The 15,378-nt window shown below is 35.0% G+C and overlaps 1 protein-coding gene across 8 annotated transcripts in view; it reads right to left on the reverse strand.

Annotated features, from left to right (window-relative positions):
- Positions 1-228: 228 nt before the first annotated feature.
- The window catches only part of PAN3 (poly(A) specific ribonuclease subunit PAN3), a 134,843-nt gene continuing 119,693 nt past the window's right edge, over positions 229-15,378 (reverse strand). For 6 of the 8 annotated variants that reach the window (XM_025462629.3, XM_025462628.3, XM_049101442.1 and 3 more), the window contains 4 exons: positions 13,602-13,731; positions 13,092-13,156; positions 6,227-6,365; positions 229-3,174 (listed from right to left, as the gene is read on the reverse strand). In XM_025462629.3, coding sequence (XP_025318414.3) covers positions 3,034-3,174; positions 6,227-6,365; positions 13,092-13,156; positions 13,602-13,731 — 475 coding nt within the window. In that variant the 3' untranslated portion in view covers positions 229-3,033. Of the gene's footprint in view, positions 3,175-6,226; positions 6,366-13,091; positions 13,157-13,600; positions 13,732-14,485; positions 14,557-15,378 lie in introns of those variants that run through there. The other 2 variants (XM_025462630.3, XR_003142299.3) reach the window with 2 other exon arrangements.

The raw sequence follows: 15,378 nt of genomic DNA on the forward strand, positions 1-15,378 counted from the left end.
AAAGATTCAATTTCTTTTTTTTTCAGGATTTTATTTATTTATTCATAAATAAATGAAGGGGGGTGGGCAGGCAGAGGGAGGAAGCAGGCTCCATGCAGGAAGCCTGACGTGGGACTAGATCCCGGGTCTCCAGGATCACGCCCTGGACCAAAGGCGCTAAACCGCTAAGCCACCGGGTTGCCCCAAAATCATTTTGATAAATAAACTGGTACCAAAAAAACAACAAACTTCTCTGTAATTCTTTATTAAAAATACGGCTGTACACATAGAGTCTGAAAACAGGATTAAAGATGAATAACCCATATTGGGATCATGACATCAGAACTTAACATAATGGTGCTTTTAGGGAAGTTGTTGACATTCAAACCACAGAACCAAGGTCAAAAGCAAAATACAAAGGTACCCTCAAAAATATTTACAACGAAGTAAATACACTAACAGAATTTAAAACAGGTACAAAAAATTGAAATGACCAACGTTACATGATTTCCAGGGTTGTCCTTTCTGTGCTTTGATCTCACCTAACAGGAAGGTATGGGAAGTTTATAAACTTAATTTGACTATTCTCAGATATTAAAATCTTCCTATGAATTAAAAAGACTAACTTTTAGACAACCTCTTAAATGGAATTACACTATGGAAAAGAGGGCTCCCCCAAAAACACCTAAGCAGAACTAAGAGTTCTACTGAAAACCATTCCCAATAAAAACTAAATGAAAAATAAATATAAAACAAAGCTTAAAAAAAATATGTATTACCTGACACCAACTGTTTTCTGGCCAACAATATTTACTCATGAAAACATATCAGCTGTCTACCTTTATATTTAAACCAAGTCCTGAGGTTACTAGGGGCTGAAGCAAACTAGCACTTAGGATGCAAACATTCTTGAGTTTGTGATTTGAACCTGCCTTGCAGAGGGAAGTTTGCTGGTCTATACAGGATGAGAAATTCAAGCCCTATTTTACCCCTGCCCTTCCTTAGCTTTCACAAAACATTGGTCCACAAATTAAATTTTCAAAAAGTTCCCAGACCCCAAAACTAAAATAGATGATCCCCTTTCATTTTCAAAGAAAACAATATTGGAAAAAATCTCCAGCCCGCTTATAAATTAAGCATTTCATATTTCTTCGAGAATACAAGTAGTTCTTTTTTGTACAAAAGAATTACAATATGATTTGTCAAAAAACATATAAAAAGACAGCTGCTCTTCCTCAAATACATGAGCTAATGATAAAAGACTTTTGCATGTTAATGTGTCCAAGTTCTTGTTCCTTTTACATAAAAAAGAACATTATGGTGGCAAATATTAATTATCCTTTGAATATTGAACATTATGTTCTTTTTAAAATCCATCCAGATCAAATGCAATAATTGATTTTCTTTATAACTCAACAACTGATGCTACCAAACGTGGACTCAAACACACCTGTTAAAATGTGTAAAGCGTGTCTTTTGTCTTCAAAGCTTTCAGGTGAAGAGAGGTGTTTTTTTTTTTTTCTTGATGCAAATCTCAAGGCAGAGAAAATCATTTTAAAGCTTATAAAAAGTGGACAGAGAAATATTAAAAACTTCTCTGAAAACTACAAATATGTATAATTATTAAAATTGAAGACTGTAACATCAGTTGCAAGTGCTTGGAAGTCTTTCCTGACCTTTTGAGTTTCCACATTTTCTTCATAGTTGCATGGTGAGCACCCAGTGCTAGTAAAACATTCAGTGCTGGGAAAGGAGATAGAGTCTTCATTACTGTTCTTTTGTGAAAGAAAATTCCTATGTATTTGGCAGTCTTCAGTATCAAAGTATAGGTATTTCATTAACTAGAAATTCCATGAATACCCAAGTTTGGCGACAACTGCACGTCCAAATATTAAGAAAGGTAAGAGAGGAAAATTCCAAACTTTTGAGATTGACTTATTCAGGAATATCCCACATAATGAAGTTATTATCAAAAGTACTATTACTTTGGGCTAAGCAGTGACTGCAAAGGCACAGCAGATTGTTATCCCTCCAGATTCAGACTGTAAAACTTCAGAAAGCTCTTGATGCCAGACCACTGCTGTGTTTAGTTCATCCTCTGAACAGTGTCTCTGTGTCTGTATCCAGTGTAAAGTACCATAATAAAGCTGTGGTTCAAAGAACAGAACTTTATACAAAAAAGCGAACTGGAAATCATCTAAAGCAATATACTCCCGAACTTCAGGCCTTTGTAAGAATTTAATTTTCTTTTTCTTTAAAAAACTGCATAAATGTAAATATATCTGAAAAGCAGGGAAACACCTTTTTAAAAAAAAGACTGGAGTAATTTGGAGCAAAGAGCTCTATGTGCTGCTCCTTAAGTTCCTGTTTATTCAATCCTCATTCAGAAAGGATTTAAATCTACTGGTGGGGGAATTTGTATCCAATAATTCACTGATCTCTGTGTGTTCTTAAAAACAAAACAAAAAAACCCCAAAAATCTCCATTTGAACTAACAGTGGGTGGCATACAGAGCTTGCATACAATACTCTTACAAGAATTATACACTATACTGTACTTCTGTGAAATTATTTACCTGGTCCATTATGCTATTCAGGGCAACCCATCCCCAAAAGAGCAAATTCTGCTACCCTCAGAGACAAAAATGCTGCCCAGCATTGTTTCCCAAAAATGTCCTTGCGAATAGTTTCCCTTAATAAGTAAGTATACAATGTGGCAAAAGTTCAAAGATCAGAAAAAAGTCTTTAAAAAATTAAAATTAGTGCATATACAATTGGAAAAAAAACAAAAGTGGGAACACCATTTACCTAATGGTGCACCTTAATCTAAAATAAATTCTTCACAGATATGGCCCCGATGGCAGCCACAGCTCTAGGATAAGTGAAACATTCTTCCTTTCAAGTAACAGTGTACCTGACTGAAGTGCAAGCAGCTTTGCTCATCTCCTGTTTGTTTCCCAAATGTGAAATGAGAGGATGAGAACAGTTCAGCTGTAGTGCAATTTGTTATTGGGTAAGGTCCTCAGCCATGTCCTGCGTGCTTTTTCAGCAAATACTACAACTGACCATTTGCAGCTGCAATCAGTTCTTGAAAAGTGTTTTCGAAGCAGCGCTTTAAGTCACTGTAAGTAACCACAAGTACACTCTTCTCATCTCTGGAAATGAGGCTTATTTTTTCTGGCACACCAGCATCTAACTGAAACAGATACAAAATAGGAAGTTCATACCTGGCAGAGGATAATCCACTTTATTTTAGCACAACTTCTGCAACAATGGTGAATGTTTTAAAATTTTCTGTCATATTCCCTTCTAGATATACATAAGCATTTTACATCACTAATAGTTTGCACACTTTTTGACTTGGATATTTTTTTTTGACTTGGATATTTTTTAAACACTATTCAATGTTTCCACCTATCTTTCATGCATAATACTTGTTTGCATTATATTCCATCATTTACTTATTCCAATAGCTTCCATTTCTGTTTTTAAGGTAAGCTCTTCACTCGATGTGGGGCTTGAACTAATGACCCTAAGATCAAGAGTCCCATACTCTACCAACTAAGCCAGCGTGGCACCCCAATATCTTCCAGCATTTTTGTCACAAATTATAGAGCAATGAACATATTCGTCTACTTAATTTTTTTTCTTCTGTAGAATTACTTCCTTAGGAGAAATACCTAAAAATATAAATAAGGAAGCAAGAAGCACAAATAGTTTTTATAGCTTAATACATAGAGCTAAATTGTTTTCCAAAGGGTATCAGAAACCACTATTTATGAGTTATACCAATTTATTTTTTAGATTTTATTTATTTATTCATGAGAGACACAGAGAGAGAGAGAGAGAGGCAGAGACACAGGCAGAGGGAGAAGCAGGCTCCATGCAGGGAGCCTGACGTGGGACTCGATCTCGGGACTCCAGGATCATGCCCTGGGCTGAAGGCAGAAGCTTAAACTCCTAGCCACCCAGGCTGCCCAGTTATTTTTTTTTTTTAAAGCATATGCTTTTTATTTTTTATTTTTTTATAAATTTTTATTTATTTATGATAGTCAAACAGAGAGAGAGAGAGAGGCAGAGACATAGGCAGAGGGAGAAGCAGGCTCCATGCACCGGGAGCCCGACGTGGGATTCGATCCCGGGTCTCCAGGATTGCGCCCCGGGCCAAAGGCAGGTGGTAAACACTGCGCCACCCAAGGATCCCCAGGCTGCCCAGTTATACCAATTTACAAGCAACTCCGTATCAAGTGCAGACCTTGCTATTTTTTACATTTTTTGATGAATGTTACCAAATATTTTCCTACATTTACTTGTGTTATTTACTTGTGTTTACTTGTGTTATTTCCACTGTATGAGTGCCAGTTTATGATCTCTACCTATTTATCAGTCAAGATTTGGTAGTAATAACTTAATCAGGTCCTTATGAAACATATATTAATCCTTAGTCCATCAAATAATTTATCTTGCTATGGTTTTCACTTTTTTGGTTATTTTTCAATGTATATTTTTCCTTCCTTTTTAATTCATTCATAAAAACGTCTAAAATTTACTAATTCTGAAGGCTCAAACTTTCAAATCATTTTACCAGGTATTTTGTCATAATTTTCACCAAAATGTGCTATGTAAAACCTTAAGTTTTATTTTATTTATTTATTTTTTTAAAGATTTATTTATTTATTCATTCAGAGAGAGTGAAGAGAGAGGCAGAGACACAGGCAGAGGGAGAAGCAGTCCATGCAGGAAGCCCGATGCAGGACTCGATCCTGGGTCTCCAGGATCACACCCCAGGCTGCAGGCGGCGCTAAACCGCTGCGCCACCGGGGCTGCCCAACTTTAAGTTTTATATCATAAATATGGTCAATCCATCCTTTTTCAATTATACTCTTTCCAAACTTAGAAAATTATCATACTTTCAGATTTGGGATACATTTTATTTATTACTAGTTATTTTATGAAATGAAATAGAATTTTCTTCAAGTTTTCAATTACATCCTAACATTCATTTAAAAATCTTCACTTAAGATATCTGCTCATGGCTTAAGTTGACAGTGTAAATACTTGCCAGTGTTACACTAGTGCTACATATTTTTAATTACTGGTGCTTTGATACCATAGATACTATTTTCTAAAATCCAGAAAACTTGTTCTCCACTCATTTCTTTCAAGAAAAATACTTCCCCTTAAGGAGAAGGACAAAGAAATATATAAGTCATACTGGATTAGCTCAATGGTACATACAGTTTGTTCTGTCTTAATGTAGATCATTGACAATACTCTTTTTAAAAGGAAGTTCAAGCAAGGCAAAGTAGTGCCTAAAAAGAAAAACCACATTTTCCCTGAAGAGTTAGCATACTGTATGTTCCCAGTTCTACATCCTGTGCCATGGTAGGTATTTCTTCTAGCACCTGTAATTTAGGGACAGTTTGGACCAGGGGTCAGCAAATGGTTTCCATAAAGATTGCTAGATACCAAATGCCTTAAATTTCAGAGCCACACAGCCTCTGTCACATATTCTTCTTCATTTTGCTTTTGCTTTTAAAAATGTAAATACTCAGGTTGTGGGCTCTACAGAAGTAGACTGTCAGGCCACATTTGTCGACCCCTGAGATTTAGATAAACCTATACAAAGACTAAGATTTACTTCTGGAAACCCATTCTACACTAATTCCAAGTAATTCTTAAGGAAAATGCATTCCTTCCCTCCTTGGTAAACTGTCTCTCTCCTAGCTCTTTCAAAAACACTAAGCTCACCTCTCAAATGAATTGATGATATATCTACATCTCCCTAATAACTTCATCTAATCATCTAATTCTCCATGTAGAACGCTAGGCCTACTGCCCTTTTACTATTATAACACTGGATTATTATGCCCACAGTTAACAGTAAATGAATAGTTAACATGAAGGGCATTCAACAAGTCTCACAATGACTTAGAAGAAAGGAATTCAACTTCTAAAAAACGTTTAAATATAAAATTATTTTTATTTTTCCCACCCACTGCTTTATTAGCATTTTATTATAATAAAAAAATCTACAATGAAAAATTCTGTATTTATTCATACAGATGTTGAAAAACCTGCCTGGTCTAGAAATTGTTACTAAGTAAATATACCCAATAATTATTAATAAAATATCTTCTAGGCTGTAGCATAATACATTCACACTGAAGTCTCTTAGTATTTGTAGAAGATGTAACTCTGCAAACTGTAGATGGCATTGTGATCTTAAAAATCCAGATACAAATTACCTTGTTAAGACAAGAAATGATATGACTGAGATCAATCCAAGGAGCACCCGCTTCTGTCACCTGATGGAAAAGATGATCCCTAAAGAGTTTCAAAAGATAACGGTCTCCAGTCTCCGACCAGGTAGGATCCTTCTGAAACCTGGGGAAAGGTAATATTTTACCTCAATAACTCATGCTGTATGTCACATGGCCATCCTGATTCTTCAGACTCAACACCAGCTTAATTTTATTGTTTTCTCTGGTAAGTAGGGTGTGTGTGTGTGTGTGTGTGAGAGAGAGAGAGAGAGAGAGAGAGAGAGAGCGCAAGAGTGAGAGATGTTTTTTTTTAATCCTAAAGTTATAGAGGCTAAAAAAATGCTTTCAAATTTCATGTGCAGATTGCTAAATTTTTAAGAAATAATTTCACACATGAAAGTATATGAATACCAGTTTCTAATCCTCAAAGGCAATCATCCCTTATGCACTCCTATTTTATAATCACTTTCATATTTAAGCTCCTACCATTAGATAAAATGAAGGAAAAAGAAAAGGTCTTTAAAAATCCTTAGACATAGGTTGAAAGAGGTTCTTTTCCTCTTCTCACCTTTAGGATAGAGTAGGGAGATATGATTAGATATGTGTTCAGCTTTTTACTGGTAAGCATAAAATAAAACAACATTTATGGAAACAAACAGGCATATTTTGATTTCTGACCATCATGAACTAATGTGAGAGTGTGCTATGAAGAACTAGAGAACTGACCAGATGACCACTGTTGCTTTCTAGTGACTTCTGGAAGTCAGTGGTCTAGTGAGGAAAACAGATGTTCAAAGAAAGTTGCACATTCAGATAATGTGATTAAGAAAAAGGGAAATGGTACACAACAGAAACATGAATTCATCTGGGAAGGCAAGGAAAGCTTTCTAGAAGAAGTAGTGGATGCTCTTCCCAGAGAAATATACCCTAGTCAGACGCATCCAGTATTTGCAAGAAACAGAGCATATAGCACTCCAGAAATCTAGCAAAAGTCAGTGGCTGGATGGGGTTAGGGGTTGAAAAAAAAAGAGACCAAGAGAGGGACCGAGAGTAAAAGACAAGGACAAAGAGGGAGAGAAGGCAAAAGAGGGAGGAGAAAATTAAAAGAAAAACAAACAAACAAACAAGGTAGATCTGACGCAAAGATAAGGGAGAGATCAGATTATGCAGTCTTGGTTAAAAACTATTTCTGGGTGAAAAAACAGGTCTTTTCAGGTCTTTTTTTTTTTAAGGGATTTTATTTATTAATGAGGGACACACACACACACACACACACACACACACACACACACACACACACACAGGCAGAGACATAGGCAGAAGGAGAAGCAGGCTCCTCGCAGGGAGCCCAATGTGTGACTCCATCCCAGGACCCTGGGATCATGACCTGAGCGGAAGGCAGAGGCTCTACCACTGAGCCACCCAGACATCCCAACAGGTGTGTCTTCTAAAACACGATAGAAAGCCTATCACATGGTTTAAACACAATCATATATGAGTTTTGCAAAGATCACCCCAGGGACTTTCAATTAAAATGCCAATTAAACACATCCGTTTATCTGTTTCATTTCAAAACCCCACCAAACTGACAATGAATGTCTAAGAAGGGGTATAATAATAAACACTCAAGGACAAAGTAATCAGAAGCAACAACAGAAGAAAAACTTGGAAGGTGAAAAACAGGTCAGTGATATGATTAACTGACTTGAAAAAACTGAACTTTAATGCTACAGAAGGTACAGAAAAACATGGATGCCATAAAAGCAAGCCCTACCAGTCGAGGCCCAGGAAAGGAGATTGCTGGTACTACTGAAAGTACAGGTATGCACTAAAGCTGGAGGAGCAGAATGGATGAAAAAGTTCTATAAATAACAAACAGATAACCTCTCTTTCATCCCTGCCTCCATTTCTGCTTTGCAGAAATTTGCCAAAAAAGGTCCCAGCAATCTTTCTAGACGGGGTGAACAAAGAAGCTGCAACCTCCAGGGTGCCAGGAAGAGCAAGGGATGGTAGAGAAGACTAGTTAACTGACACTTTCCTGCTACTTTGGCTACTCAAGGCTAGGCTGTGGGTTTAAACTACAGACAAAAGGTTGAAATTTTTCTGGATATAGACTTGCCCAAGAGAAATTCTGACATTGAAGAGTCTACTAAAAACAAACAAAAATTATAATTAACAATGTCACACTAGTTTACCACACATACTATAATCCTTGACCCAGCAAGGACCTTCCAATTAGCTTTTTAGGTGAAAAAGGTCATTTTTAAAAAGTTTATTCATTTATTGTTTTAGTGATCTCCATACCCAACGCAGGGTTCAAACTTACAACCCCAAGATCAGTAGTCACATGCTCTTCCAATTGAGCCATCCAGGTACCCTGAAAAAGGTCATTTTTATTATGAACACACAGCCAAGGATCAGAAATCCTTTGGAGAATGAAACAACACTAAACACAACAAACTCTTGTTTCCTATGAGATATTCCTATGCAGGGAAGAGAACAAAACAAAACCTAACCAAAAACCTATAATTGAGAGTCTAAGAGAAATAAGAATTAGATGCTGTAAAACAAACATTTAGAGAACAGAATGTTCTTGAAAATTAACAATATGATGGCAAAAACTAAAAATTCAAAAATGGATTAGAAAAAAACCTTTATTTTTAGACAAAATAAGTTGAAATGATTACCTAGAAAGTAAAACCAAAAGATAACAAGACAGAAAGCAGAACAGAATATTAGAAAATCTACTGCAATGCTCTAACAGCTGAGCAATAGAACTCCAAAGGGAGAAGTTATCAAAGAAACAATGAAGATAACTTCTCAAAACTGAAGGACATCAATTTCCAAGATTAAAAGGGTTTGCCCACCTACTGATTCATCAGAATGAATAAAAAAACCCCACACCAAGGCATACACTGTGAATTTCTGATCACTGATAAAGATCCTGAAAGCAAAGGGGAAAGGGTTTGAAAAGAAAATTGCTTTGAATCTAGAAGTCAAAATGGAGCAATGCTTCAAATTTTGACAGAAATTATCACTACTATTACTTTACTATGTATTAGAGATACCTGCTAACACAATCATTCCAGAGAAATTAAAAGTATAGAAATTAGGAAGGAAGAAATTATAATTACAGTTGTTTGGAGATAAGACTATGTATCTGGCAAACTCAAGAAAATCTAGGGAAAAACAAACCAAACACTAAGATATCAGAGTACAAAATTTACAGAAACCAGTAATTTTCATGTGCACTGATAAGAAGCAATCTATGAAGAAAGTATAGGGGATAGGATTCACATTTATAATAGCAACAAGACAAAATACCTAGTAAACTCAGTGAATTACAACAACCTAAGAATGACTTTTAAAGTAAAGTCGGTTATCTACAAGTATGACGACAGGGCATTATCTTAAGAATCTCAACATCTATAAATACAAATACTCCTTAAGTTTATTAATAAACATGTTTGCCTTCTCAATAAAAATACTATCAGATTTACTGATTTTTTTAAAATTAAAAAACCTGGTTCTAGAATTTCTACAGAAAATTAAGCAGTTTTAGGGTAACAACAAAAAACAGACAACGAAATGAAGATGAGAAAGAACGAGCACCTACCAGAGTTTAAAATGTTAGTCATTAAAATACTAATAACAAAAAACAGACAACGAAATGAAGATGAGAAAGAACGAGCACCTACCAGAGTTTAAAATGTTAGTCATTAAAATACTAATGTGAAAGAAGTGCTGCCTTAAACCAGTGCAGAAAAGCTAGACTATTCAATAAATAGCTTTTGAGCCATGGTAGCCTTCTGAGGGGAAGGGTGGAGGAGTTGAATACATACCTTACATCCTATATAAATTCCATATGTATAAAAATTTAATATGGGAAAAAAATAAAACCATAAATAAGTACTCTAGAAGAAACCATGAGATAATTCCTTTAAAATCGTGGGAACAGAAAAGGCCTTTCTAACTTTCTAACTATGATTCAAAATCCAAAAGCATAAAAGAAGTTTGACCAATTAGACTACATATATAAATGTCTGCATGGAAAAAATTTAAGCAGAGTTAAAAGAAAAATGACAAACTAAAAGATTATGATCATAAAGGGGACACCTGGGTGGCTTAGCAGTTGGGCCTCTGCCTTCACCTTGGGACATGATCCTGGGATCCAGGATGGAGCCCCACATTGGCTCCTTGCAGGGAGCCTGCTTCTCCCTCTGCCTGTGTCTCTGCCTCTGTGTTTCTCATGAATAAATAAATAAAATCTTAAAAAAAAAAAAAAAAAAGACCACAAAGGATAAATCTCTCCAGCTCCTATACACCAAAAAGACAAGACAAATCGACTGAAAATAAAAATGATCGAAGGATATGGGTAGATAAGGCAACAGAAACAAACCAAAAACATAAAAATGATAGGCAACATGCTCATTAAGAGTTAACACAAAATAAAACTGCACTGTGACTCAATTTCTCATCTATTGGGTTGACAAAAATCCACAAGTGTGAAACAGTACTGTTGGTGAAAAGCTCTTATGCATCATATATTGGAATACCCTTCAGTAAGGGTTTATAGTCACACATCCACAGATCCAACAATCATGACTGGGCCTATATTAATGCACACATAAAGTTCAGTATGCTTAAATCCGTCCCTTCAGCACTGCTTATACTAGCAAAACACTGAAAACAACTCAAATGCCTATTGATAAGGAATTGGAAAAATAAATTATAGTGTATCCACAGAATAGACTATTATATAGCTATAAATTACAGAAGTAGAGCATTAAGGTTAAGATCATGGACTCTGGAACCATACTGTCTGGATTCAAATTCTGGCTCATATACTCACTAACGATGTGACCCAGATATGGTTTTTCACGTCTTTATGCTCAAATATCTCTGTAAAGTGGAAATACTGATGGTAGCTGCAACACAGTGTTGTTATGAAGATTAAGGCTAGGTCATATTTATAAACTATTGAGAATGGTGTTTAGTATATGCCAACATACCTAAACAAAAAGATTTCTAAAATATAGTTATGAGAAAAAGCCAACATACAAAACACTGCGTGGTTTACAATTTATATATATTAAAAAGGGGAAGGAAGGAGATAATAATATATATATCATTTTAACTGGGAAAGAATATGAAATAAAGATTAGTGGGAGAAAGTGGAGAGACTGGGGATGCTACAAGTATGAGAATTTTTTTTCACTGCACACCCTTTTCTACTTTTTAAAAAAACTGGTTCACATTAATCTATTCAAAAGATTCAATCAATAAAGAGAATTTCCTGAGGACTATCTAGAATTTTATACCCAATCATACTATCAATAAGGTGTAAAAATAAAGATATTTTCAGACTTACAAAGACTCAAAAAACTCACCTTTCTCAGGAACCTATAGGAGGATGTGCTCCAACAAATCAAAAGAATAAACCAAGGAAAAAGCAAGAAACAGGGTATCCAACACAAAGGGAGAGACAATGAGAATTCCCAGGGTAATAGTGAAGGGAAGCTCCAGTTCTAAAGTGTGAGTGTGAGCAGGCTTAAAGCGCAACCAGCCCAGATAGGAAGAGAAGGACAGAGGCTCCAGGGGCAATTTCTCTAAGGGGGAGAAAAAAAAAAGGAACTGATAGGTTACCTATTTTTGACCATATAGAAAGGTGTTTCATAACTCTGGCAGCAAGTATGGAATAAACTGGTGGTCAATATTTTTTCATTCACTTAGTTCTCTATTTAAGACAATTATTAACCCCAGGAAAACAAAAATCAAAAAACAAAATACAGAAGAAAGAAAATATAATCATGGTTTAGTATGGTGCAGCTATGAACAATATTTACCTGGTTATATACTAATGTCAACATTAAGTAAAGATTTAACTCAAAATTATGGACTAAGTGGTAGAATGTGGATACATGTGTGTTTATGTTTGTGGTTGGTTAAGGGAAGGGAATGTGAAAGACAAAGTCTCATCTTCCACAGGACAAAGTCATTAGCTGAGTTAAATACTGTGGAAAAAAAAAAATCAAGGAATAGTACTATATTATTTTTAAATAAAGAGATAAATGCCAGAAGAAACAGCTGAAAGTTTTTGTTTTAATGTCATCTTCTCTTCATTTAGAAAAATTATCAGAGAAAATATTGAGGTTTTTTTTTTAACTTTGAAGAAAGGTAAGTAAACATAAATTATGTGGTCAAAAAAAAACTCCCTCAAGTAATATTTATGTATCATCAATCTCTATTAACAGAGGTAACATTCCTGAAACCTAACTACAATGATAATAGCTATCATACTATTCCACCTGTCTTTGGCAGTTATTACTTAGTACAGACATCAATTCTACTTCTCTCTGGAACATATGGTCATAACTTTTAACTTGCAAATGAGGCAGAACTAAATGACAAATAATGTAAGGTGGTGATGTTACTGCTATAAATAATGTCCTTTAATAGAAGATAAGGAGTATACAACAGTAAGACCTGTCTGAAGTCTCTGACTATGGTAAACTGAACTGACCAAGTTTCAAAAAGGAGACAGGGTAGTACTGACAGTCATAAAATGTTCCCTCATATACAAACCACTTCTAACAGTATCTTTCTGTACATGTATGTGGATCTGTGGAATCCCTAAGAACATTCATTATATACCTATAGCCTACATCTAGCCTTTACCTATACCTAGGCTATAAGTAAAAAAAAGCATCCTAATAGCTAACAACAGGCATTAAGGTCACTTGACATGAGAATTTTTCTTTTTCCAGGTAAAGCCAGTAAGAATAAGGAATACTCATTCTTGTTAATGCCCTTGATTGAAAACATATTGTAAAATACTGTAAATCCTTACTCCGGCCTCTCATTGATTGTTCCCAATTTTGCTAGAAGCCTAAACAGTCTTCCATTTTGAACCTCCTATAAAACATTTTAAAAAGAGAGAGAATATTAATATCCAGCTAACTGAATATAAAAGCAAAATTTTACAAAACTGGTATCCTACACCAATATTATCTTTAAACAATCCTAATATCCCCACCTTTTGGTTATAGTTTTGAATGTAACATGTTCATTTCATTCACTAGTAATACTTAAGAAGATCATGCAGCTGGCCATTTTTAAGAATGGTTAAAATAACTTACATGAAAAAAAAAATCAAGATTGCTTTAATTGACTATAGCAAAATCATGAACAAAAAGAAGAAATAAGAAATTAAAATACTGAACATTAAATTTGGACAATATATCTGCAAACAGCCTTAGCCAATTACGTACTATATTTAGCACAAAAATTATTATTTTTTTTATATCGCTCTACACATACAGATGCCAAATGTGTATATCTCTTTTTAACTAGACTCTACCTTTGCAAGGTCTTCCTCTATGACATCATTTCTCATTTGAGCAGCATCCAATTGAGTATAAAATCGAGCACCAATCATGGGCATGATGTCATTTACACTTCTCATTCTGTTTTGGTCAGTCAACAAATACCTAGTGAAATAAAGAATCACTTGAACACCAAACATAAAATTTTAAAAAACAACATAACCCACAAGCACATAGCTATCACTGCTGCTATCGTATTAGTGTACATACATTTGAAAGCATTTTTTCATGTAAGTCAAGTTCACTTTTAAGGCTTAATGATTTCTCTGGAAAATTTTAAGAGCCAATAGAAGAAACTTGTCTCTTTCTCCACATTTTTGCTATTATGAAAATGAGAAAGGAAAGTGGAACAGGGTTACACTTAATCATTTCCATTCTCAAACCCTTCCTTACAATAGTGGGGCATAAAAAGACTTACAAAATTTTGGAGGGGTGAAATAGAGGGTGGTTGTAGGTGAAGAGATTTTTCCATTGCTCTTCAAAATAATTTTTGAAACCAAAACTGGGTCTTCAATTTTGATGAATCAAACAAGGCTCAACTCTTTGGGAAGCTGCCCTCTGCTCTGCAACTTCATTTACAAGTTGTCATGGTATATTTATTTCTGAGAAATCTTCAGAAATTAACATATTTCACAAGAGGCCAATTCAGTTTCTTCTACCATTGTATCCGAGGCAGAAAAATACTAAATTTCAAAAAGCTGCCTGCTAGAATACAAAGATGACCAAAGGTGAGCCATTTTCTAACCATTCTCATTAAAATAGCTCCTGTTCTTACACTCTCTGCTTAGAATTCTATCTTATTTTCTTTATAGGACTTAGCACTACCTGCAAACATCTTATCTGTTTATATGTTTGTTACCTCCTCCCCATTAGGGTGGAAGCTCCAGAAGATAGGAATTTTGTTCATCTTGTTCAAAGTATCTTCAGCATCTGGCACAGAATAAGCATTCTTTTGTTTAATAAAATACTCCTGTAGATAATCTATGTCTTAGCTATTTACCTATAATTACTGACATATTTATATCTACTACTTAAAGTTATTATAAGTTTTGTAACTTTGGTAAGTTACTGTACTTCTCCATGCCTCAGCTTTGGCATCTCTAAAATGGAGCAAATTTATAGGGTTATTGGGAAAATTCATTCATTCGCATCAATTCGGAAGTGCCTGATACATGATTTACTGCTCTACAAAGTTATTAGTTAATATGAAAGCATGGCTTTTTTATTTACTCTTTATTAAGAAAAGCTTCAAATATTTATAAAAGTAGAGAGAATAGTATAATGAATGTCCATGTACTCATCACCCAGTTTTGACAATTATTAACATAGTCTAGTTCATTATATTTATATCCTTTACTCTCAGTTTATTTATTTTATATTTTATTTTATTTTATTTTATTTTATTTTATTTATTTTATTTTATTTTATTTTATTTATTTTATTTATTTTATTTATTCATGAGAGACACACACAGAGAGAGAGAGAGGCACAGACACAGGCAGAGGGAGAAGCAGGCTCCATTCCATGCAGGGAGCCTGACATGGGACTCTATCCCGGGTCTCCAGGACCACACCCGGGACTGAAGGTGGCGCTAAGCCACTGAGCCACCCAGGCTGCCCCTACTCTCAGTTTTTTATTTTTTTATTTTTCTTTTTTCTTTTTTTTTTTCCTCAGTTTTTTAAAAAGAAAATTTGGAGGGATGCCTGGCTCAGCAGTTGAACGTCTGTCTTCGGCTCAGGGCGTGATGTCACG

The sequence above is a fragment of the Canis lupus genome, chromosome 25 (genome assembly GCF_003254725.2).
Source record: "Canis lupus dingo isolate Sandy chromosome 25, ASM325472v2, whole genome shotgun sequence".
NCBI classification, from domain to species: domain Eukaryota; kingdom Metazoa; phylum Chordata; class Mammalia; order Carnivora; family Canidae; genus Canis; species Canis lupus.